This window comes from Haliaeetus leucocephalus, unplaced genomic scaffold, assembly GCF_000737465.1.
Source record: "Haliaeetus leucocephalus isolate CR32 unplaced genomic scaffold, Haliaeetus_leucocephalus-4.0 Scaffold173, whole genome shotgun sequence".
NCBI classification, from domain to species: domain Eukaryota; kingdom Metazoa; phylum Chordata; class Aves; order Accipitriformes; family Accipitridae; genus Haliaeetus; species Haliaeetus leucocephalus.
The window spans coordinates 6,407,923-6,432,829 of NW_010972609.1; the positions used below are offsets into that span (position 1 = coordinate 6,407,923).

At 41.9% G+C, this 24,907-nt stretch overlaps 1 protein-coding gene across 1 annotated transcript in view; it reads left to right on the plus strand.

The window, feature by feature from the left end:
* Positions 1–395: 395 nt before the first annotated feature.
* RCN1 (reticulocalbin 1, EF-hand calcium binding domain) overlaps positions 396–24,907 on the plus strand; it is a 101,918-nt gene continuing 77,406 nt past the window's right edge. Inside the window, exon 1 of the mRNA XM_010563906.1 lies at positions 396–491. Coding sequence (XP_010562208.1) covers positions 396–491 — 96 coding nt within the window. The remainder of the gene's footprint in view (positions 492–24,907) is intronic.

Genomic DNA, 24,907 nt, shown 5'->3' on the forward strand with positions numbered 1-24,907 from the left:
CCGGCTAACGGCGGGTGCGGTGGCTGGGCCGATGGTAGGGTGCTGGCCGGGTGTTCCTGCGACGCCGCTGCCATGGCATCATGGAGGGGAGCCCTGGCACGGTGTAGTGGTGCCAGGGGAGCCACGCTGGAGGTGGATCCACTTCCATCGGTTCTTCTTGGTCTTCTGGTGGATCCACCTCCATCGGTTCTTCTTGGTCTTCTGGTGGATCCACCTCCATGGGCTCCACACCATCAGCCACATGAGCAACGGCCACCGCTACCATGCAGCTGATGGTGTCCCCCCTCCAACGCTTCCTCCTCTTCCTCCACCCCTCCTGCAGCCACCTCTCTGCCTTCCTGCGCAGACGTGGGCAGCCACTCGCCTCGCTGCTGTGGGTCCTCTTTCTTCCAATCATGGCCGGAATCCGAGTGCCTCGAAGCTCAGCGAACTGTGGGCCAGCTGCAGGAATCCCCGTATTTATAGGGTCCAGAACAATGGGCAGTGATGAGGTAACTCATGACATCAGGAGGCCACTGTGATGTCAACATGTGGCCAAATAGGGCTGTTCTGGGAGCTGGGGGGCCTGCGGCCTGAAAGATGTCCTCAAGTGGGAGGAGGAGGAGGGTCGGGGGGCTGAGGGACGCTTTTCTGGGGATCGCTCCCCTGTGCCCTTCTGCTGCCCCTCGGGCACAGGCACTGCCCTCCACCTCCCCTTGTGTGCCTGGGCTCCAGCCCCCTCCTCATCCCGCGCCTGGGCTCCCCTAGGTGAGATGGTGGCAACGGTGTTCCAGGAGGGTCAGGGGTCTTCAGTGACCCCCCAACGACCCGGCTCCCTGCAAGTGGCGCAGCCCCCCACACCTGACAGTGGCTGACAGGGAGGGAAGCATCCAGACATCCCGCCGGCGGGAAAAGGAGGCACAGCCAGCCTGTGCAAGGCCTCCCAGCACTCCATAAAGAACTGCTGGTTGCCATGTGTTGCGTGGGCCCTTCTTCCCCATCTCCTGGCCTGCCCCTGGAGCGTGGGGAGGTGCCATCTCCTCTGCATGGAGCCCAAGGGAGAGAGGAGGAGAGGGCCTGGCGTCCTTTGGGCCGCTGGGCCGGCACCGTGAGAGGACTCTGTTGGAGGCCACGGAGGGAGGTCCTTGGGGCCTGGAAGCGGTGGGGTTTCTTTTCAGTCTGAGGTTCACCCTTGCTCTATTTTCTAGTTTTAAGAACAAATCTTCTCACTGCTTTTTTTTTAGCTAATCACCGGGGATAATTTTAGTGTTCTTGTCTAACACTAAGTATGGTCTGATTTCTGCACTCATCTAAGAGTTTTGCCAAGACATTTCACCATGGCTATGGCAAAGACAACAACTTATAAGGCTGCAGTCTTGTTCATGCTCTTCCTGGAACACAGCGTAGATTAGGCCACTGGTCCTGCAGCATGGAATAACATGGGAAATGGGCTGTCGGTTGGGGTAGCATATGAATTTTGTGGACTGTAGTGACAACAGTTTCTTGGGCTTACAGCAGCAATGACACAGCTGAGAAAGTCTCGTCTGTGTATATGGTCTGTTCTGCTGATCAGAGATGACTGCTCACAGAGCATCCTGAGGACCCACAGAAATATTCTGCTGCTATTACTGCACTTACTGCTGAAGCAAAAGCTGCCAATCAGCGGTACAAACTGATGTCTCAGATTTTCTGATCTGGCTGAAATACGCTTGCTCCAGGACTAGCAATAAAAGAGTAAATACCAGTAGCTGCTTCCCTAGCCGGAGGGATGGCTGCCGCCAGCATAACTAAGGGCAGCCACAGAGTTGCTCTAAGGCAACACAGCCAGTGCTAGCACTTGTTTTCCAGGGGTGGACAGCCCGCAGTTTCTGAAGAATCAGTTCCCTTTTAGCTCGGATTCCCAAAATTTGGATTAACCCATATCCATGTCACTACTGGAGACTGCATCTACAGTGCAGCTTATTTTATGTGGGCTGGCACAAGGGTGGGCACCATGAAGGAGGGCTGCAGTTAAGACCAACTGCACATGAAACGGGTGCTGGTGTCAGCTCACATCTTTGTAGAAACCATCACCACAAACAACCTGAGCGTGAGCTCTGCATGGCCCTCTCAGAGGAAAATTCATCATGGGGGGGGAACAACTAAATTACTTTGGCACCAAATTCACTTAGCCTGGACCCACTGAACATGTGGGCCTACCCACCAATGTTTGATTTGCTAAATGGGAGTTAGCCAGTCCCCCTGTTGCAATGACATCGGGGTGTCATTGTACAGCCAGAGCCCTCCCTGCAGATGTCTGCCAACAGCGCGGGGGGCCGCCGGCAGCAATTAGCCACCACTCTGAGACCTACCGCTGACTGCAAACTCCTCTTGGCATCGGGATGAGGCTGGGACGAAGCACCAGGTACACGCTGCGAGGAGCAGGGGACCTCCAGGAGACCATGGCTCCATTGCGTTGTCCCTGCCGTTGTGCCATGGCTGGCACATGGTGGGGGATAACCAGGAGCCCTTCGACAGCTCTTCTCGTGAGTGCAGCACTGCAGGGTAACTGCGGGCACGACCCTATCCAATGCGCTTCTGCACAACTTGGATCAGCCCCAACTACACAACAAGCACATATGCTGCTGCTGGAAATTTTATGTGGAAAAAAACTAGCCTAGATTGTAGTTTATAGTTCTTTTCAGCAGGACTGCATGAAGCTAATGACACAGAAAGCCATTTGGGTTAAATTGTGAAACTGAAAGATGCAGCACCTGCTTTTATGCTTCACGTGTTACTAAAAATACTTCTTCCCTTCTAAAATGCAACACGAATGACAATACAAAAGAAAACTCTACAATGACATTGGTGACATTATTAAGGGGGGCTTCATCAGTGTCCCTGTGCACAGAAAGATGAAAAAAAGATAGCAGAAACAGAAGACATCATTATGCCATTGCTTAAACCCTTGGTGCATCCATATCTGAGGTAATTCATTGCCCTCCTGGTCTCTCCATGTAAAAAAGAGGATAATGATAGGTTTTAGACAAGAGAGATGAGAATGATCCAAAGTATGGAAGAGCTTCCATATGAGGAGAAACTAAATAGCATCTATTTATCCTGAAAAAGAGACTCCTGAGGGGAGAAACATGGCAAAAAGGTGTGGAGGAGGCGAATCAAGACGCAAAGTAGTTCAACAGACAGATGAGAGAGAGGGCTTTAGAACAAATAGAAGTGCTGAATTTAGCTGAAATCTAACATTTCAGGGGAAGATGTGGAAGCCAGATGAGGTCAATGGTCCAAACAAGGGGTTACACTGACCCCCTTGGGGACAGCAGCCCTGGGGCCACCAGGGACCATGTGGTGCAAAGGCCACCCAGCCTGGTTTCAGGCAGCTATCCCACCCGTGCTGGGGCAGATTCTGTGGTCGGCTGCATCCTCATCCCCAACCCAGGGTCAGGCAATGTGTACGTGGATGCCCACCTCACCGGGCATGGGGGACCCTGGGGCAGCTGTCTTCAGGACGTGTCACCGGGACCTATAAGGAGCCTTCTTGTCGTGGGTGCAGCTCACACGATTCAAATACCACACTTATTATTAAATATTTTCCTCCTTCACTCTTCAAAATCAAATGAAAAGCCCTGACTCAAGCAAATTTTTTACCAGTGAAAAGGGAGCATTGCCAGAGAGTATGAACCCCTGTAGAGATTTTACTTTTGCTATTGATTTTATGCGTGAGATGCTTAGCTACTCTGATAATATCTGACAGAATAAGAAGCCAGAGAGAGAGAATAGAAAGGTTAATATAGTAACAATGTCACCAGGATAACTGGTAAAATTTTTGGAAATTGTGGTTTTAAATCTGATTGAAATACCTCATTGTTTATCAAGCTGAGAAGTGTTTTGACCAAAAAATCCTCCCATTGAGGAGTTTTAATTTTTTTAATTGTTATTTTTGCAAGAAGGACATGCAAGGTAAAAATAAGATATATTAAAGAGTTATAAATGCTTCAGAAAAGGAAAAATGTAAATGGCAGAAATCTAAGTGGTGAACTGAGACATTCACAGTGAAGGTACATACATTTTCTACCTTGCTTACAGCTTGCTGTGTAACTTACGTCACATTGGTACCATGGCAGTTTCTCGAGTGTTAAAAACCCTCATTGAAAACATAGGTTTTGAACAAAAAGGTCTCTGAATAACAGCACTGCTCGTCTGGGACAATGCAGACCAGAAGGCATGGGGATGGGGGACAACGTGTCATCAGGTCCTCTGGACCCTCAGAAGACATGCAGCCAGACCTGCCCTTTCGACAAAAAGCTGCTCTACCAAGCAAGGCTGCTCTCTGAAGACGTCCACCCATCCAAAACAAAACCTAGAGCCAAATGTTTTGTAGAAGAGTGTTCTTTTCAAGGGTAAATTTATTTTAAAAATAAACAGAAGTTTAGCTGAAAGGTTGACTGTAGTTTGGGTGCTCCCTGGGTTTCGTTGCCCTCCTGGAGGTAACAGTTTGGATCTTTTTGGACTGAGGAGGGACTTGAATTCATGTCAGTCATTTCCTGGGCGAGTGCTCCCGTATCAAGGGTCTTCAATATAAAGGATAAGCTAATGCATTTTAAAAGTGCAGGTCTGGACAGCAGAGCTCTGGAGGACAGGTAGAAATTGGAGCATGATCCCACACTTCATGGTTCCAGCTGGTTAATGCCAGGACCTCAAGAGGGGCAAGGTTTTAGGGTTTGCCCTTCTGGGCAGCCCGTTCCTCCCCATGCATGGGCCAGAGAGCCTGGGCGTCATGCTGGGTTTCACACCAGTGGCCTGGCCCTGAAAAACAAGGAGGTGCAGTGTCTGACCTGTGCTGGACTGCCTCTGCACCGAATTTGCCCCCAGATGTGCCTAGTTTGGGGCATTTGCATTATGTGTCAGAAATATTTATTCATTAAAAAAATTAGTGCTTTCCATACAGTTACTTGAGGATTGTATGTCAAGAGACTAAAATATCTTTCATTTCAGTTCATTCAGTCCAGCAAGTCTTCCCACTGTAACTGTAACCCACTCTGCTGTCAGGGAATGTACTAGAGCTACCGCAGAGTTAGAGAACCAAAAAATATACATTTGAAGTGACAGCATGAAAAAAGTGAATGGGGGTGAAATATAATTAGCTGAGGCAAGGACAAGTAGGTAAGTCTCCATAGTCATAATTTATGTGGGATATTGTTATAGTTATTACCATGCAATTTAACAGGAATACACCAGAGCAATTTTCATATCTTAAAACATGCAGATGCACTCACATATATATGAGAAAAGTCTCAGAACTCAAATCATCCAAAATAATCAAGAAAGTTATTATCATAAACAGCACAATTAACACAGGGATCACAAGGGATGAGTCTCCATTTCTGATAAGAGAAAATGAAAGCATTATTAAAACTTCAGTGTAGAAACGGTAGCTACGTTCACATCTCTGTGCACATCACCAGCATTCCATAGTCTCTGTCAGTCCCTCCTCTACCGTTTCTTTGCCAGTCCCAGAACCAACAAAACATGTAGATTTGAGATCTCCTGAACCATCAGAGGACACACGTCGTGCTGAAAAATATTCGGACTGACCTTGCCAGTTTAAACTATTATTTTATTTTTTTTAACTAAAGAGGAGCAGTCTTCAATTACAAAGAGGAGGAGAAGGAAGAGGTATGGACACTATGGGTACAAGCTTCTGGGGATTTAAAGTTGCAAAGAGAAAAATGGTGCTTTATGACAGTCTGTGCTGCCATCCATAATTTACAGGCTTCTTTCTAATGTTGCTGTCAATACAGTATTGCGCTCATCAGCTGTATAAATTATTTCTACCAGTAACATGAAACACAGTGTTACTATTTCAACAAGAGGAGACATTCATCATTTTAATTCACACTTAAATTGCTGAAGATTATCCACTGCCCATTAGATTTCAACAATATCCAAACGTAAGCTGTTCTAATCATATGCTAAAATACAATAACCACCAACTCTCAGAAGCATCTGAAAAAATCTGTCACTCCCACACTGATCAAGTTTCTATCTCCCTCAGAAGTTTTTTTCTCTTCTGTCCCTGTACTTATGTGTGCCCAGGGTGCTTTCAACTTAATATGCAGCCAAACCTTGACTCCTCATAGTTGCCTACTTGAGGTGAATAGCTTGTGTATATACATGTTTCAGTCTAGTAGATATGGTTTAGAAAGAGTTGCTCTTGTCTTGGGGCATAAGAATAGGCTGGAAGAGCTCCTGAGGTTTACTGTTGTCTTTAAAAATCTGTTCCTCAAGCTTGAAAATGTTGTCCCAGATTTGGAAAGGGAGCATGCACTTAAGAAGGAGGGGTGAAGTACTGCAGATGTCAGTGTCATTTCTGGCATTTCTGGATCACAAAATCATCCTCTGTTTATTGGCCATGTACTCAAATAACAACAAAATGAATCTCCAGATAATGCAATTTAGTGGTTTTACCTTTTTCATTTTGAGCCTAGAGGTGAGTTGGGACCTTCTCTGAGTTAGGCCAGTGAGCCCCATTATACTGAGTCTGCCTTCCCAGCAAATGACTCTCTGCAGTTAAAGCAAGACCCCCATAAAACTCTTACAAATTAAGGCTTATGCATGTTTGTTTAGATCCATATTTTAGATGCATCAAATAAAGCAAGCCCATTATGTTATTCCAGGGGGTGTTTTTTCGCATCATTTTTTTCTAATACTGTGCCAGTCCATGTCTGTAAAAATGTTCTTCCCTCTGTTTGCTGAATCATGCCTGGAATCCATATTAGAAGTCAAGTGTAAAAGGAAGGAGGGGAAGCTGCGCTACAGGCAGCTGTTGTTGTCAATGCCCTTTCTTTCCCTGAAATAAAAGTCATACAAAAACTTAAAATCTTGCTAGGCCTTACTGTCAACATTACCTCCCTTCAGATCTGTAAAAGGGCAAATCTTTCCAAGCAACAGCATTAACCCATTCATAAGGTTTTGAAAATAGGCTTTTTGTCTTCCCCATAGCTGACAACAACTTGTACTGTTCATACATGCCTGTGGTTTAGTGTGTTATAGTCTCTCTTTAGCATTAGGAACTATTTCACAGTAACTCCAAAAAGAGCAGAGAAACAGTGAAGCTTGACACTCACCGGAGGATTTGTTCTTCTCTAATCAAGGCACTGAATAACAGAGCAAGGGAAGAGCTATTGATAGCACTTCAGAGGCAAATGTTACAAATACACAGCTACGGCAGAAAGTTTTATAATCCAGTATTAATTTGAATATGTGGGAATATTCTGATACAATCTGGAGTCAATAATTAGGCTGCTAATTTGACAAGACATTTACTCTTGTCTCAGTAAGAGTCATGATCATACTCCTTAATCATTGTGCAATGCTCCTCGAATAGGAAGCAAGACAGTTAAGCATAACCACATAAGAAATATCTACAGTTCATTTCATATATATAAAAATAGATACAAGATATATTTTGTAGAAGCACCTAAAATGTTTTATATATGTATTTTTCTAGCTTCTGGACCAAATCAAACTTTATTCCTTTTTCACAGACCACCAACTCAATAATCTAATTTCCCGTCATCAGTGTGAGGCACCAACACATTTGTCTGCATATCCTAACAGACTCCTGGCTAGGGAGCTTAAGCCAATGTCTAATGGCACTATTTCCCTCTCTTATTAGCAATGCACAAAGCATATTTTCAGATAATTGGGTTTCAGGAGCCACATGCTCCTGTCTCCAGTTGAACTGAACTAACTTCATCACACTCACCGATGAAGAACTATGGCCGTATATCGCCTGCCGAGGGCATGACCAGGCGCTCACCAGTGCTGGCGAGCTGTGAAGCTGATTCCAGCTGATGTTGTTAACAGCTTTTTGGATTTTTCTTACATTGTTGTAGTTTCCAAACTGTAGTTGACTCATCCTTTGTCATCCTTGAGGTCCTAATAAATAGTCCTCACACGCTTTAGGAAAATACTAAACAGCAACATATATGAACCTGTCAGTTTTGTATGACATGGACCTTGACTGAAACCCCTTCTGTTTCTGCTCTGTCACCTTGTGTCCCAGGCTTTATACGTGGATGGGGAGTTTGCAAGACATATCAATGGCCAACAGTGGTTCATTGGTCGAAAGTGCTTGGCAGTCACAGGGTTATTGAGCGATGCATCCTTAATGATGTTAAGAGTGGCCTGTTGAAATCCTATATATCTTTGGGGAAGAACCTACACAAAAAACATGGACCATAACAACCACAGACTGGTTGAGGCTCAGTTCCAAATCTGAACTTTGTGATGGGTCCCTCACTACAGAGACAACACATGACACTGTTATGCTACACTGAAAAAAAAAAAGGAATTCAGATTATAAAAGTCAAACAATGCTTTATTTTTTTGTATACATGCAAAAACGTGGTATCTGTGTATTCAAATGACAGGCAATTCCAAAAGGGAGTGGACGTCATTTAAAACACGTAACTCTAGACCAGCTGGTAGTCTGAGTGTTTTATCATAATGCTACTAATATTTAGTGAGCTGCTAAAATGATTGGAATCCATTGACATTTCTCACTCAAGACAAGGGTGAAACCTAAAGATGCATATTTGGTAATATGTCAGTGCTGAAATTAAATGAGGAATAGAAATCCTGTGTGATTTTTGCAATATTTCCTACTGATTAAGAGTTAGGCATTTTATCGAAACTGTTCACAAGGGTTCTTCGTTCAGAAATTATCAAAGAAAGTCTCCAGACAGCTGATCACAGTGGGTCTCCAGAAGTGTTCTTATTTTTTTTTCAAAAGGAAGCAAGAGGCAGAATCTTGCAATCTGCCCCTCAACCTAGGATCTCCTTGCCAGCAGATAATGTGGATTTGGAAAGGGGAGACTGGACAAGCACTTGAAAGGGCACTTAAACATTCAAATTGCATTAGACTCAGGCAAGCTCTTAAATCAAAACCAGTCTGAGACTAGGAGAGTAATATAATATGGAAATACCATAGCTGCATGCCTTGTTCTTAGTCTACCCTAGGCACTAGCTATGGCCACTGCTGGAGACAGGATGCTGAGATGTGCCTTCCTCTGAGCCCTTATGGTTATTCTTATGTTCCAGTGAAGTCACAGTAAAAGTCCTGTTGGCAGGAAAGCCATGTTGGCTTCATGTTGGCTTCATGGTGGCATGAAGCATGTGCTTAGCTGTCCATTTATTTTTTTTGATATTTTCTAGTCTTTAGTGCTTCAGTTATCTTTCAAATCTATACCTACAAAGTAATTAATTCCTAGCGATATATAAATGGCTATTCTGCTGAGTTTTAGATGGATTACATCGCCGGTGCTTCAGACAACGTTGAGGTGAGATGACTTCCCTTATACTTCTGTGATACACCTGAGAAAGTGGTGACACATCCAGAGCAATTTCTCTGCCTGGCAGTTCTTTCCACGTACACATCATCATCCCTTATTTTTTTTATTACTTATATTTTTGTGTGTTGCCTTTATTTTTCACTACTGTGAAGTTACATAAGGTGATTAATGCTCTCTGACTGTGTAATGACTTCATTTGATTTGTGAAAAAATAATTAGAGAAGAAAGAAACCGCCCTTAGAAAAAACCGTGAGACCAGATGGAAAGGTATGTCTTGGGCGTGGGAATGGTTACACAGTAGTTTTGGGGAAACAATTATTTGGTGATTTTGCTCTCCTCCTCTGCTTGCTCAATGATGACTTCAGTGACCAGTGCCTCTTCTTAATTATCACAAATGTTTAGGAGAGAAATTCTTTAGGGAACTTTGCCCTTCTTGGCCAATAGATTCATCTGAGTTAAGCTTCTCCAAAAATTTGACTGGCCAGGGAAGTCCTTCCCCATAACTTTAGTATTTATCAGAGGGTTTGGTTCAGTTTCAGAGGACTAATCATCAGGCTGGCATCTCCACACCCAGGTGGGAGTGAATACAGACCAACCTCTGCCAAAATAATAACAATAATAAAGAGAGATGTGTTGACTAGTACTTCTATTCAGCCACTTCCTCCACTAACGAAGCAGGAAACGAGGGGGAGAGTTTCAGAAAACAAAAGCAACGCAATGCCATCTACTGTCACCTTGCAGCGGGGGCTTCATACTTCAGTGGTATAGATTTAGGACTATACACCTTGTGACAGACCTCAAAGTCCTTTTGCCCTTTTCCATAGGATTTGGAACAGCAGTAGTAAGCGCACGAGGCTCTAAGGCTGTGTGACTCTCACTGTCCAAAAAGCTGTATAGGGACCTGAGCTTAAACACAAGGAATTACTTGACTCAACATATTGTGTGAACCTGAAATAAGATTGACATTTCAGAGAAGTTCTAACTTTATTCGCTTGAAAAGTTTTCCTCCTAAAAACATTTCCAATAAATGTCCAAGGGCACTAGACAGTAGAAATCTCAAAAAGGCACCTGTTCCTGCAGGTTTTCCCACTACCTTTCAAGGTCAAAAGCTTATGGCTTGATTTAAGTAGTACATATTAGCACGGCAGGGGAGATCTCAGTTGGTGCTGATCACCAAAGCTGCATTGGTTCATGTAACACTGAGCAATTTATCACATCTGGCAAGAATTAATGGACCATCTTCCTGCATAGATACAACAATTGTTTCCACGTAACTTTTTGACAAAAATCCTCTCAAAACTCAGTATTAAAATAGGTCTATCTATTTTCCCATCCCAGGATTCTTCTTCCTCTCTAGTTAAAACACCCTGGCTTTTCTAGGACACAGCTTTACATTTCATTTGGTCTGAGAATCCAGTGACCAGGATAGGGTGCAACACAAGTAATTTCCTCCAGCTCCAATGTGATCTCAGAGGCTTTCAGCTGGAGACATTTTAGAGCTGGAACCAGTTCTATACAGTTCTGAAAAGCGTCAAGCCAAGTTTTGACATGTCATAAAATATTTATGTCTAACCTGGGAACTTGTGTAGCAACTGAAACAGGATTAAAAGAAAAAGACCCAGTCAGTATGGCTATACACATAAAGGTTTTCATTCAGTCTTGTGTTTCAGCATTGAACCTTAATTTTGCTACAACATCATATTGGTTGCATTTAACCCCTGCCCCCCCCTCCCCCAAAAAAATCCACAGAAAATGAAGAAGAGTTAGGAGCTATACTTTGGGTCTAATTCCACTCTCCAGCAAAGCCAGGGTATGCAGAAGGTTGATTCCTTTCAGTCTTAGAAGCACTTGTTAGTTCACAATCCAAATGACATATACTGGTTCATTTAAACAGAAGTGCTGAGAATTTTAAATCTTGGGAAAAAAAAATCTCAGGATTGTCAAGTCTGAGATTTCTCTGTTGACCTTCCCAAAGGTTCTCTAGCTTCTCCCAATGTTAAAATACATATACATGTATTTATGACATCAAGAAAAACGTGGGATTTCAGAAGCTTCTCAGCATATGCTGGTAGAGAGAACCAGTTGGGACACAAATCTAGTACTGATTAACTGTTATCTTAATATACTATTTATATTTCAAATGTCTACTTAATTAAGTGGCTAGTTGTGGTAGAGATCACAGGGAGATTATTTATTTATTTATTTATTATGAAGAACGCGTATTCTCAAAATCTTATTTACTTCTGAAAAATGAATGGGACTGAGTAACCAGTGCCAGGGATGAGTAATCAGTGCCAGGTTAGTCACGCTTCACTGGCTTGCAAGGGATGGGAAGCTCACCGACATAGCAGCTCATCAGCCCAGACTTACCCTCTGCCTGGCTCAGTGTCTGGTCACTGTGGATTCCCACTGTGCTGCTTTCCGCCACCTCAGATGGCCATGTCAGTCAAGTAGATATCAACTAATTCTGGCATTCTGAGGTAGATGTCTCCTTGTTCATCTCATAAAGGTGCTTCAGTTGTGCCTGTGACACAAGCCATAATTCAGACTGGCAAATGCTATTCAGTTCCATCAGGCATACGGATGAGTTTTCACAATGATGGCTTAGGGAAATTTCCTAACTACATATTTCTTCTTGATGGAGAATTGTTGGCCAAGAGCTCATGAGTGAGCAGTGTACTCTTTCCAGGAGAAAAGGAGGCCTGTTCATTGCCCAAGTAGAAATTCAGATGTTAGAGGGGTGTTCGAATAAGGCCTGGCGATGCAGACACAATTAGCGGACGTTGCACCTGCCAGACCTGCAGCAGATATTAATGTTGCTTAGAAAAAAGGGTCATGAACAGAGATGTCAGACTCTGAGACTCCTGAGGAAATTATGCTGTCAGCAAAAGGCCAGGCAGGCCCCCAGGACGGGAGAACGCGCCAGGAGGTTCCTTTTGCTGGGAATGCAGTTTTCCCCGTGGGGAGTGGGGGTTGGCAGCTGCACACCTGCCTCCGCTGCAGCTTCCCAAGTGCCTCCCCAGATGGGAGCGTTTGCTGGAGATGGCCCACGCTGCTCTGAGCAGTTTCCTGAGCCCTGTGGCTGCTGTCAGGGGAAGGAACAGTATGTGAAACATGGCATCATTTCATTTCACTAAAAGGAAGCAGATAACACAATGGATAAAATAATGTTCACAGTCCCCTTGTGTGGCTCAATACTGGTGCTTAAAAGCATTGTGTGAATACAGTGCACCAGCAATAAGCACACAGAGAGGAGTTTCAACATGCTTCTAAATTGCACTGCAACGGATTCCCTGCATTTCCTCCCAGTTTTCACAGTCTCCATCACCATGACACATAAGTAATTGATGTAGTGCCTTGCTCCAAATACCTTCTTGTTCTTGAAGCAGTTGGGCTGCTCTGCATTTTGAGTGTTGTCCTTTCACTTGGACACTGAAGGGCTCGCATTAAAAAGTAAAAGAGCTTTGTTGAAACTTCACCTGTGAAAGGCTACAAGACGGGACAGAAGCCGTGGAGCCATAAGCTTTGCCATGCCAGGTTTCTAGAGACCTGGCCCCAGTAAATGCCCTCACACACCTGTAGCTCCATCTGCAGTGCTCAGTGAGAGTGGGGGACCTCAGAAGGGGATCTGGCCCTCCAGCCTCCTGCACTGCCCTGCAGCCAGGGTGCTGCAGAGCCTGTTGCTTGGAGGTAGCCCCTGGGACATGGGGTTTCCTCCTCTGCCTGCCCGTCTCACCAGCCAGCTGCCCCTGTTTGCGGCAGCATGCAGGCAATGCTGGCCTGGGATCCAGTGCCAGGAAACTTCTCCTTCAAACACAAACCTTCATGCTTTTCTTTTTCTTCCATGAAGAGATCAGGGAGCACTCTAAAACATGATAAGAGGAGGTGATGGAGCTGTGACGGTTATTCAGTCACAAACCAATTAGAGTGCTCACCAGAACACGAGGACTTGGTATCTCCTTAGCAGGCCAAGGACAGTTGTGCCTTTGAAGTTAAACCCTGAAAAAACCCACCCCAGATAAATCTTCCCAGGAGCAAGACTAATGCCCAGGTCTCCTCCAGGACTCCAGTGAACACTCTAGGCGGTAAGTGCCACTAATGCTTTCTTCTTCTCTTTGGCCCAACAAAAACTGAGTCATATTCTGGAAAGTGGAAAGTTCAAATCCATCATAAACATCACCTGATCTGCAATATGGAAATGAGCTAGAATAATTGCTAAAATATTAAAAAAAAAAAAATTAAAAGTTAATTCTTTCCTCCTGCTTCCACAAGCTCTTCTCCCACCTTGTTTCCTAGAAATATTTATTTGTATTCTCAGACTGAGAGTCACGGCAGCCAGCTGCATTGGGAGTTCACCCAGAGTGCTCACTGAAACACCTCAACTGCCCAAACTTCAGCAAGCTTCTTGCAGCAGCATAAAAACCTCAAGATTTGCTGCATCAGTGAGAGAAAGAGAAAAAAATCTGCTGCACATTTTAAAAAACTTATTGCTCTCCTGTGGACCTAAGGTGAGCAAAGAGAAAGCCTGGAAGTTTGTCCTGCAGTGAGACAGTGAGTGACCTGTATATCGACAGGACGTCTTAATACAGTTACAAAATTAAGTGAAGGGCACTGAAAGAGGGATATTCTGTCACCTAGTCACTTCTCCTTTTGTGAAGCCACACATAACACAAAGTTAATTAAAGCTTCTACTCTGAGAAAAAGGAATGTTCCATTTGGTAAATTTAGAAACAGCTGGTTAGTTTTATCCATTACTTTTGTGCTAACATCAGTTGAGCTCATTCAACTCTCTCTTTTTATGAAGCTGTCCTTCCTATGCTACCTGATAGCTACTAATTGCTGCAACTACATTTCTGAATTGCAAATTTTCTGCACTGATAAAAACTTTGATTGCCTGTCAGCTACACATAAGGAAAAGATCACCAGTGCTAAATGAGGTGTTCCACGCTTGGATAATAATGCCTAATGAATTATTCAAAAAAGAATGCTTGAATGAAGCAAACAATTTGAAGGGTTACTAGCAGCCGTAACAGTTCAACAGCCAAAAGAACAAAAGTATCATCCTGAAAATTACACTAATGATTAAAAAATGCGTATTAATTCTACATTTGGAGAAAAAAGAAATGCCAATCTGATTTTAAAGGTTAATCATTATTTTTTCACTAATGCTCTAATCTCTGGGAAAAACACCCTTTACCAATATTTTGGGACATATAATATTATGACATAACATATTTATATAATTTTCCAGGCATTAACCCTCTCTGCAAATTTCAAATTTCACTGTCAAAGAACTGAAAGCCTTGTTTGAAAGCTATTACTGTCCACAGGATTCTTTCTATTGCTTTAAGTGAACCTCGGATCAGGCCCAGTTTCTAGCACAGCAGTGTCGTACTGGTTGCATTGTGGTCAAGCACCGCTAAAGGTGCTCTCAAGAGATGGACTATCGAGCCAGAACCCAGCCTCAGCTGCACCAAAACATGGTCCAGAGTGTCTGAAGTACTCCAGACTGGCTTTGGTGTGGTGAAGCCAGAATCTGGCTCTCACCATTCGCTTTATGAAAAGATTTGCTAAATGAGAAAACGGGTGATGGAAACAAGACTCACAGGTTCGAATTATAATAAAAGCAACAGCTATATTCACATAACTACGGTAATAAGCAACTCTTTCCAGCCCAGATTTGATTGTATTTTTTTTAAAAAGTGGATAGCTAATGGGGAAAGAAATATTTTCTCTAAATGCTGCTGGCTAAAGGGAGAAGGATAAAAGAAAAAGAAAGCCTTAATAAACCATGAGAATTTCATGGATGTCCAATGCTGACACATTTTCAGCTTTCATAAAAAATATATTTCCAAGACCAGAAGTGATAATTTATTATGACAGACTCTCTCTGGTTGCCAAAAAACAAGAAAAATCTGAGAACTAAATCCTAACGAACATCTCCTGTAAAATATTAGCATTACATACACATGAAAAATAACAGCACAATGGCAGTGACACGTTTATCTGCTTTGCCATTAAAAACACTCCCAATTGTTCCGTTTGGAACTGAGCTAATGGAGACACACCATCGTATTCTGAGAGGTCTCACAATGATAGTACAATGTTGACTGTGCTAAGGAAGGATTTGTAAAATAGCAGTTATTAAAATGAAACCCAGTCAACCACTTAGCTACCTCTGTTGCAATTTTACAGCTATAAAGCCTTTGGTATTAGATGCCAATTAGTGATTTTATTATAAAGATGTTCAATGTCAAGATAACACTTCTTCTCGTTTCTGGCAGTGACACTGAATGGTGGATAGAAGAAATGACTTCAGGAAAGCTTAGCTGACCATCTGCTTAGGCCTGCTCACTCACTGATGATTAATCCTTTCCCTCGAGGACAATGTCTCCATGTGTTTCTCTTGCTGTCTTTTTAATGTCACAAAAAGAGGTTGATAAACACATTCAAGTCACAATTAAAAAACATTTTAACTGACCAGTTGCCACTGATGATATTATTAGACAGTTTTAGTCACTGTTGTAACAATGCGTTTAGTGGTGTTGATGTGAAGTGGAGATGAAGTTTCTTTAATGTGCCTCCTACCTATTTTCATGTTTAAGTGACATTTAAATGTTTACCTTGATGCTTGCAAACAAGCAGTTTGCAAGGGGCACCGGGAGAGGGTTGTTTTTTACCCTACAGAAGCAAAAACTCTGGAAACAGTATTTGCAGGACTGCAAGGTGGCTGCTGTGTTCCCTTGCCCGGGGTGGGGGAGGAGGAGGAGAAAAAGAACCAAAAGAGATTTTAGGTAGATTGCAGCGATTACTTCTAGATCCATATACGCTTCTGCCAAATGCACAAGTGATTGATTTCTCATTTCCTCACAACAGGTCAGAGCACAGTGGTGGGCTCATGGGCCTCGTGAACACACGGGAGTCATGCGTGTGCAGGGACGTCCTGCTGGTGACATGGAAGCTGTTATAATAATGAACAGAGCAGTGTTGGCTCCTACCTGCCCTCTTTTCTCTCATGGATGACAGTATGAATTTTGCTTCATGTGGGAAGCAGGTTCATGCTCCTTACTTTACAGAGCTGTCCTGATGGAAGAGGTGATTAGCAAGGGACTAACCACTGACAAATGAGAGGACCAGCTTTCATGAAGACTGGCAGTCGCAGAGCTCAGCACCTCTGGCCACACAATTAATTTCTATTTATATTCTCAAATACAGGTTTAGGGGGCCAGTTTCCAGTGCTCAGGGCCTGACCTTTCATCTCTGCCCCAGCCTTTTATTGCATAGCATACTTTTATTCCTCCAATTGATCTGCATGTGCAAACAACGGAATCATTCATTCCTATAATGGAAGCACTATAATTCTCAAGTAGCTGGGCTGACTTATTTATCACCTGCCTGATTTAAAGCAAATTTGGCCAGCGGAACAGTTAATGATCTGCTTGCAATTGATTCCAAATATTGTCCTGCTCCTATGATAGTAGTGGTTTTTAAACTCCTTATCCACATCATTATATTTACTTTCATGAAGTCTCACACTTAGGGTATATCAACCCCCATCAAATAAAATACACTGAGCACTTGATAAATCAGAAATCAAATAGCCTCAAAGGAAGCATAAGACCTAGCAATGTGAATCTACTTTATTCTTGTGAAGGCATCAAGGGGAGCATTGACTTTACAATTCTAGTGATGAATTCGGGCGTCTCCGCACAGATCGCCTCTCAGAGTTTCCTTTACCTTTTCCAGACCTATATCTACATCATTGCCTCTCATTAGATTAAGGGACTTAAGCTGTCCTGTAACTTGGCATTTCTACATATCTAAAAGTTTCCATACTAACAAACACACTGCCTTTCAGTGTCAAAGCCAGTCAGCGTTTTCTAGGAGTTTGACCCAGAGAACTACTACTGCCCCTTCTGTGGCTATATGGGGTGGAGCCAGACACTCCTTGGTATAATCACATCCTGCCCTTGCAAGCTGGCATCTCTCAATAGGAGTTTTGTTCATGAATTGAGGTCACGATATGGCCCTGAATGGTCCTACCTCCCCTTTTGTTGTAATGCCTTAGCTTCACATGCACACATAAAGCAGGGCAAGGTTAGGGAAGTACACTTATAATTCCCTGACAAAGTTATTAGATATACCAATAATACCATCTTCAACATGAAAAGGTAAATAAAAGGCTCTCCTGTTGAAACAGAAACATTTACTACTATTTTAGCTTAAATTTCCCCCCAAATATTCCTAACAGAAAAGGTATTTTTTTCAGTCCTACAGACCTTAGAATTTAATGTAAGATGTGACACAATAGGAAGCCAATAACTTATGAGGGAGGACATAAGAAGGAGAGAAGTAGAAAAGGGTTACTTGTTGAAGGCAGATTTGAATTCTGATTTCATTGACAAGATATGGAGAAGGATTTTCAAAAGCCCTGGGGTAACTTAGAAAACCAAGTCCCATTGACTTTTAAACAATTAGACATTTTTGAAATTCATGCAGATAACAGGTAAGCAAGTTTACAGTCCAGTCCAACCTGTACTGAAGTTGACGGTAATGTTCGCTTTATAAAAGACAGATCCAGTCCTTAATTAGATTTCCTGTAGGCATTGCAGGGAAAAAAAAAAAAGAAAAAAAAAAGTGGTTTATATAAGGAAAGGGTAGTGGCCTTGCAGTTTACCAGTTCAGAAGGAGCATTTCATGGCATTAGAGCAAAGACACAGATATGGAAAGAGGAGACAAACAGGTTGTCATAAATCACATCACTGGTGGATGGATCTAGTGTGAGATTAATAGCAACGTTGTGAATGACAAGAAGGAAAGGCCAGACAGCCTGAAGATCACGAGAAAAGGTAAGAACTTGGTGTAGCACAGAAGATGTTCAGTGCAGGAATATAACAGAGGACGAGAGGTGGTTACAGAGGTGGGCCTTTAAGATGATTTTAGCTGAAGTATTTTTTCCATATGATGGCAACAGGGATGGATGCTGAAAACTTATTTTCTCAATAACCAAAAAAATAGGTTAGATTTTTAGAAAATAGAAAAGGACAGGATTTTAAATTCTCCATCAGTGAGAAAAAGTTGGTGCTTATAAATGGTTTCTTTGGAAATCATCAGGATATATATACCAATTTTCAGTGGAATCACATAGATGTTTTATAAGGGGAGAAGAGGAATAACCGTTGTAGAGGCTCTCAAGGGATGGTTGCTGACGTGGAAAACCATTTGCCCCAATCAAACTTTTGGTTTTAATCTGAGATGAAGGATCTAAGTCATTTAAGGGTGTTTCTGTTTACCCCTCAAGCTTCCTGGAGGCTAGAGAGAAGCTTCTGTGATCAATAGTATCAAATGGCATGAAGAAGCATAGAGCAATACATAATGAACGTAGGGTTTTTTTCAAAAGCAGAGATCATCTACTAGATAACAAGGCACTTTCCACATCATAAACTACAATCAGTCAAACAGACCAATCCAGTGTAGTGGTAGGGGATAAAAATACTGACTTCTGGTTTATCAGAGTTCTTAGAAAATGGAAATTAAGCAGCAGGTGGTACCCTGAGCAAAATTTTGAGCGTGGATTACCGCAACAGATCTAGGCAAGTATCAGCTAGTAACAATTTTTAAAATGCCATTTAAAGACTTCCTCCTGCAAAAATTTCCTGTGCTTATTACAGAACCACCAGTTTCTCCAATGGACTTGTGATAGCATCTTCATAGAGCTGGATGTGACAGGTAAAATTCATTCATTCCCAACATCTAGTTCATATATTATCCAACTTTAAAAAATGCAATACTTCATCACTTTAAGATATTGTTTCCAATGATAAACTACCTGCTCTCTATTTTAATTTCTTAACACCACGTGTTCCTTTCACTTAAAAAAAATAAAATCCTAAGAATTCTGGCAGAACAGTAGATGACAAGACTCTTCTTCTTCATAAAAAGGCTATCAATTTTTGTCGGATCAATGATAAATTCCAGTTAAAATGTTATGACTGAAAATTCCTGACTTAAAACTTTGGAAGCCAAATTATTCAAGAGTCTCAAGGAGACTGTTCAAAAATTGAGATACCAAGAGTGTTCAGACACTCAAAAACATAGGCTCTTTAAAACTGCCTCCTAAGTCCATGAGAAGTCCAATTAAAAATTAAATCATAAGCCCAATTGCACTGACAATTGAAAAAGCAGGAATGGATCTGGCCTACACTGTTGAACTAGAAACCCATTATTAACAAGGTATATTTTAAGAGTTGAATCAAATGCTCTGTGTTTGCAACTGAATTCTGAATCCAGGGGAAAGTAAAATGGGCTACAAAGGTAAGCCTTTTCATTTCTCTTTTTGTGTATATTTTGTTTGTGAGATGTTTCCAAATCATAAAAAGATGGCTTTGTAAATAGAATGTGTACCATGATCCTGAAAAAGAGGCAGTTCCTTGCCTTCATGAAGCAAAGCTCAGATGGCAAAAGAAATGAAGTAAAAAATTAAGAGAATAGTAACAGGTTTTCATAGAGACATTTCAAAATGTTGACATTCAAAGTAAATTCAAAGAGATTAAATGGCTTTGAGTAGTCAAGAAACAAATCACATAGATCTGTCATCAGCATAACACTGGAAGCTGAAACCAAAACCATCCTGATGGCTGAAAAAACAAAAGGAGGAGCATACACCATAGAAATAAGTCTGCATCCATCAGCAGCAACTAAAATGACTAATTCTGATAAGATGTTAATTTTAATGAGTCACATAGTTAAGTGTGTTTTAACTGTAATCAAGGCGTCAATAAAGCTCTACAAGTATCCTGTGGTCATCAGCCCCATTCAGAGGGACTGCTGTCTTGTGACTTGCCCCTGTGACTGTGTCTTTCCCTCTGTTGCAATGAATTTAAGCATGACAGACTTCTACCCAAATGTCACAACTTAGCCCTTCCTTAAAAAAAAAGAAAAAAAAAAAAAGTCAAATGTCTGTATTTTTCTTTGTTTGTGCCTGGAATCCCTTACCCCTGCTCTTCCTTGCATCACCGGTCCTCCCACAACAAGCAGCAGCTTCTATTGCCAACTGTTAGCAGGAAACTGCCCATCATACCTGGAAAATTGAGCTGGAAACTGAGAAGTAAAAATCATAAAGTAGACTCCATCTTGACTTAAGCCAGTGAATTCAAAGATGCACGACTGTAAGGAGATGAAAATAGGTGCTGAGAATCACAGCAGCCACACAGGAGGATAATGGAAAATGTTGGTGTTAACTCTGAAAGACCAAAGCGAATCATACAGACACTGCCCTGGGCTATTAGATCTGGATTAATTAATTAGTTCATCAGATCTCCCAAGATCCAGGTGTGTGCCTCAAATCTTAGCCATCAGCTGTTTTAACTACACCACAGAATGTGCACATTATGAAAAGCCAGATATATATGACCAAACCTACATCACCCATTTCACTTGAGTCCTAGTACAATGACTTATGAAATAGTTATTTTCATTTCTCTTTACCTTACTGCCACCAATATAAAGGTAAAATAGATGGTGTTTTCAGGGTGGTCATTCCAGCACATTTTAAAAGTTCAGTTATTACACTTTCCCTGCTTTTCCAGCTCCAAGACTGAGGGACTTTTCTTCATGCATCCAGTTCACTTCTTTGTTTTTCATCCTAATAGAACGACAAGGTATAGAGAGATTTCAGAAAACCTCAGCAATTTAAGAGCTTTGTGTTGAACTGGAAAAACAAGTAACGAATGGGCAGGAGCAATACACTGTAATACAGAGAAAACCAAATGCCAAAGCCAGTCCCATCTGTGTTCAGCTTTTCAAGTATTTCTCTCCCTGTATACATTGTCTAGGACAGCTATCTTCTAGTAAAGGCTGTTTTCTCAAAATGTTCTAGAGAGGCTTTATGTTTGTCATCTCTATACCAAGAACAATGTGCATTATTTCACATTTCTCAGGAATAAATTTGATTTGCCATGTGTCAGCTCAATTACTGAGCCGATCTATGGCACGATGAATATTTCTTGCCACTCATTTTGTGTTCAGTATGCATCATAATTTAGTATCATCAGCACATACAGCGAGTTACGGTGGGTCTTTCTAGCTAGGTAATTTATTTAAAATCAAACTATGAATCCAGGTATTAATCACACTTAACTCTTCCCTTTTGGGGGACAAAGATCCCTCAGCACAGAAAATTCATTTTCTTTCATGTATTTCTATGCGATGTCCTTCTCAGCCCCTGTTAGGTTCATCTTCAGAAACAGCCTGTCATGTAGATCCTTATCAGAGATTTTCTGAAAACCTAGATAAAATATGTCATATGCACTGCAATTATCTACTTTATAACTCCTAAGCTCATTAAAGAGGTCAATTAGTCATTATTGCCTTTTTTAAACCCCCTCTGGCAGGCTCAGGTTAGGCTTTGGCTCCTTAATGCAGGCAGTACTCAAACCAAGCAAGTGCTCCCAGGAGCAAAGCGCTTCTGCAGCCAGAGCTGAGTACCAGCACTTTTAGAGGGAAAAAAAAGCAAAAAGAAAAGGAAGGTAACTGCCCACTGTTCCACTCACATATTAAATATTGATGAAAAGACTGAGAAAATAGAGCTGGAAATGTAAGGAAATCACATCTGAGAGAAGAAAAAAAAATCACAGAGAGAACAGGAGGAAGGGGGGAGTGAATACTGCAGAGCACTTTTGTAAGCAGAAGCTGAAATTAGCAGGGGGGTTATCTATTTGCAAGCAGAACAAATACAATTAGATGGTCCCCCTGCTAATTTTGGCTTCTGGTTGCACAAGTGCACTGCAGGGCACACACCTTCCTTACCATTTCCTCCTGTTCTGTGCTTTCCAGGTGATATTTGTGAAACAGCAAAGGAGGAGCGCCACCATTTTAAGCACTGACTGTAAGCGCCTGGCTAGGATGATTCCTAGCAATTTGTTATGAAAATAAGCACACACAGATTTTGGGTTATTCCTAACCAAACTTTCTTCACAGCACCGCTCCAGGGTGGTGCACTGCTGATGAACCAACACAGCCAAGCATCCAAGAAGTCTCATGGCTGCCTCATTCTTCCTCTGTTGGCCCATCTCAGTTGCCCTGTGGGTCCCAGAGAGGATCACACAGAGTCATGTGAAGATGGAGAAACCCAGCTGAGTGGGGAGGACAGGGAGAGAAGTGTGCCTCCACCCCAGCTGAAACTCCATCTAGGACCCCTCTGCAGAGTTTGTCTTACCTCTTGACCATGAACTATTACCAACTCGTCTCCTTGATGTTTTCTCTGCCACTGTTGTAATGCAAATGGGAGGAGAGAAATGAAATGGAATAAGAGAATGAAAGAAGGCTATTCCTGCCTCAATCTCATTAGCTCTACTGAAAAAATGAGCAATCATGGCAGTGAGAAACAAAATCTCTGAGGAGGGCTCACTCCAGGCAGAGAAAGCAGCAATGGAGGGAAAGAGAGCATTAATATGTGCTTTTCAACCAACTGCATTCCAGTTTAGTACTGGACTTTAGCTCTCTTTTATTAATTTAGGAGTGTTTCTAGTTTAGTCTGTAATCTGTGTTCCACATTTTACTGAATTAGATTTCTATTTTCCCTTTCTATTCTTTTTTCTTAGTTTTGTTTGTCAGCGTTACAGATGATCACATTTCCTTCTGTTTGCAAGTTTGCTTTATCTATATTTCACAGTTGCAATCTGGGCTGTCCACTGTCTTATTACTGTGTGATAAGTGGTATCTGCTGTAACTGCACATGAACTCATTTTTCTCTATTCCTTTCACATCTCTTCAAAGTTGGCTCATCTGAAATAACAAATTGTTGTCTTGCAGCTGGCAATTATTATTTTGGGGCTTATTAGTTTTGATCTCTAAGGTAATTTAATGTGTAACCTTATTATAGTTACTCATAGCTCAGGACTCTAAAGTCCAGTTTGGTTTCACCTTCTTAGCTATTAATTGCAACCTAGCTGGGCTGTGCATATATTGGAATAAAGCAATACTTTCATGAACAAATCTCTGCACCATTTCCTAGCACCCATGTTTTAAGGGCACTCAATTAATAAGGACAACTTCTATGCTGAGGTAGGTAACACATGCTATACTATTTGTGACAGTATCTTTTGTGTTTACTAGAATTCAGGTTAACAGCATAACAGAAAGGGGATTTTTTTAATAGAATAAGCCAGTCTTGCACTATGATAAGCTAACAGGTTTATTAATATCTTAATATTTGTGACATACTGAGTTCATATTTTTTTTCTGTACACACTTCGGCTATTTATGTCCCTGATCCTCCTGTTCCCTCCATGCAAGTGGAACTTTATATGCATGCTGAATCCTATGAAAGGCCACAGGGGCCTTCTCAGAGGTAGGGATATGTCCATTTGCAGCCAGTCAAACACACAAATAGCTGAGTTAGGCCAAACAACAAATACTCAGATTTTTTGCATTGCTTCCCAAACCAGACGTGTTATTAACCTTGTTTCCAAATGACCTAGTGTGCATTGGGTATACTTACTTGTGCTAAAATTCCTGATAACCTAGAGCTCAGAAAGCTGATGTAGCTGAAATTTATTAAGAACTTGAAGAAGTCTATAACAAAGCAATGCAAAGAAACGTTTCATCATGAAGGAAGAGTGGATGTTAAGAGATCAATAGTGAAGTATAGAAAGCTATTTGCATGGTATCACCTGTAAGAGATAACCATATGAACAAATAGTTACAAAAGTAAGTTGTAATGAACAATGTAATCTTGATGATACTGGAAGAGCACTTAGGGGTTTTGTCTTACAACCGAGAAGACAGCACAGCAGCAGGGAAGTTAAGTAGTCTGTGAATCTGACCCTTCATGTCTAATAGAGGATGTTTTACTTCCCTTCATTTATTTATTTAAAAGTTTCCCTGTTTGTGAAGACATAGTATCTTTTTTCGGATGGATGTCCGTGTGTGTTAACATGCTCCTTTGCTCATGAATATTATCACACAAATCTGTGCATTGTTGAGAAATAACTGTACATGTATGCTGCTGTCAAAAGGGTTTTCTATGGTGATCACTGAGTCTGGTGACAAAACAATGTAATTTCAAATTTTGCTAGCACTCCTGAATCCTCAGCCAGCTCCTCTGCAAGAAGGAGTAACACTCTGGTTAATGTGAAACAAGACAACCATGGATAAGAGCACTTGAAGACCTCCATACCAGGACTATGACCATTTCAAAATATTTCAATACCCAGACCTTTAGACTTTCAGTAGTGCTCAGACCTGCATCTCTGCAATACTAAACGCACTAAATGTTCTGTAGCAAAAGCGTAAGTCTGGGAACAAAAATCCTGTTTTACTAAAAGCCATCTTAAGTGCTGTGCAGCCCTTGCCAGGACCATAGGCATTAAAGGAAAGTGCTATGTAGATCAAATGCGGGCTCACCTGCCAGGCAGCATATGTTTTGCTACTGTCAAACCCAAGGGCTCTGTAAAGAATTGAGACAGATGCTTATTTCACCTTCTGCACCTTTCGGAAAGATCACGTCACAGCATCCACATCATTGGAATGCTTTACTGTGAAACACAGCACCCTTTTTAACACTAGTTTGCCAGCAA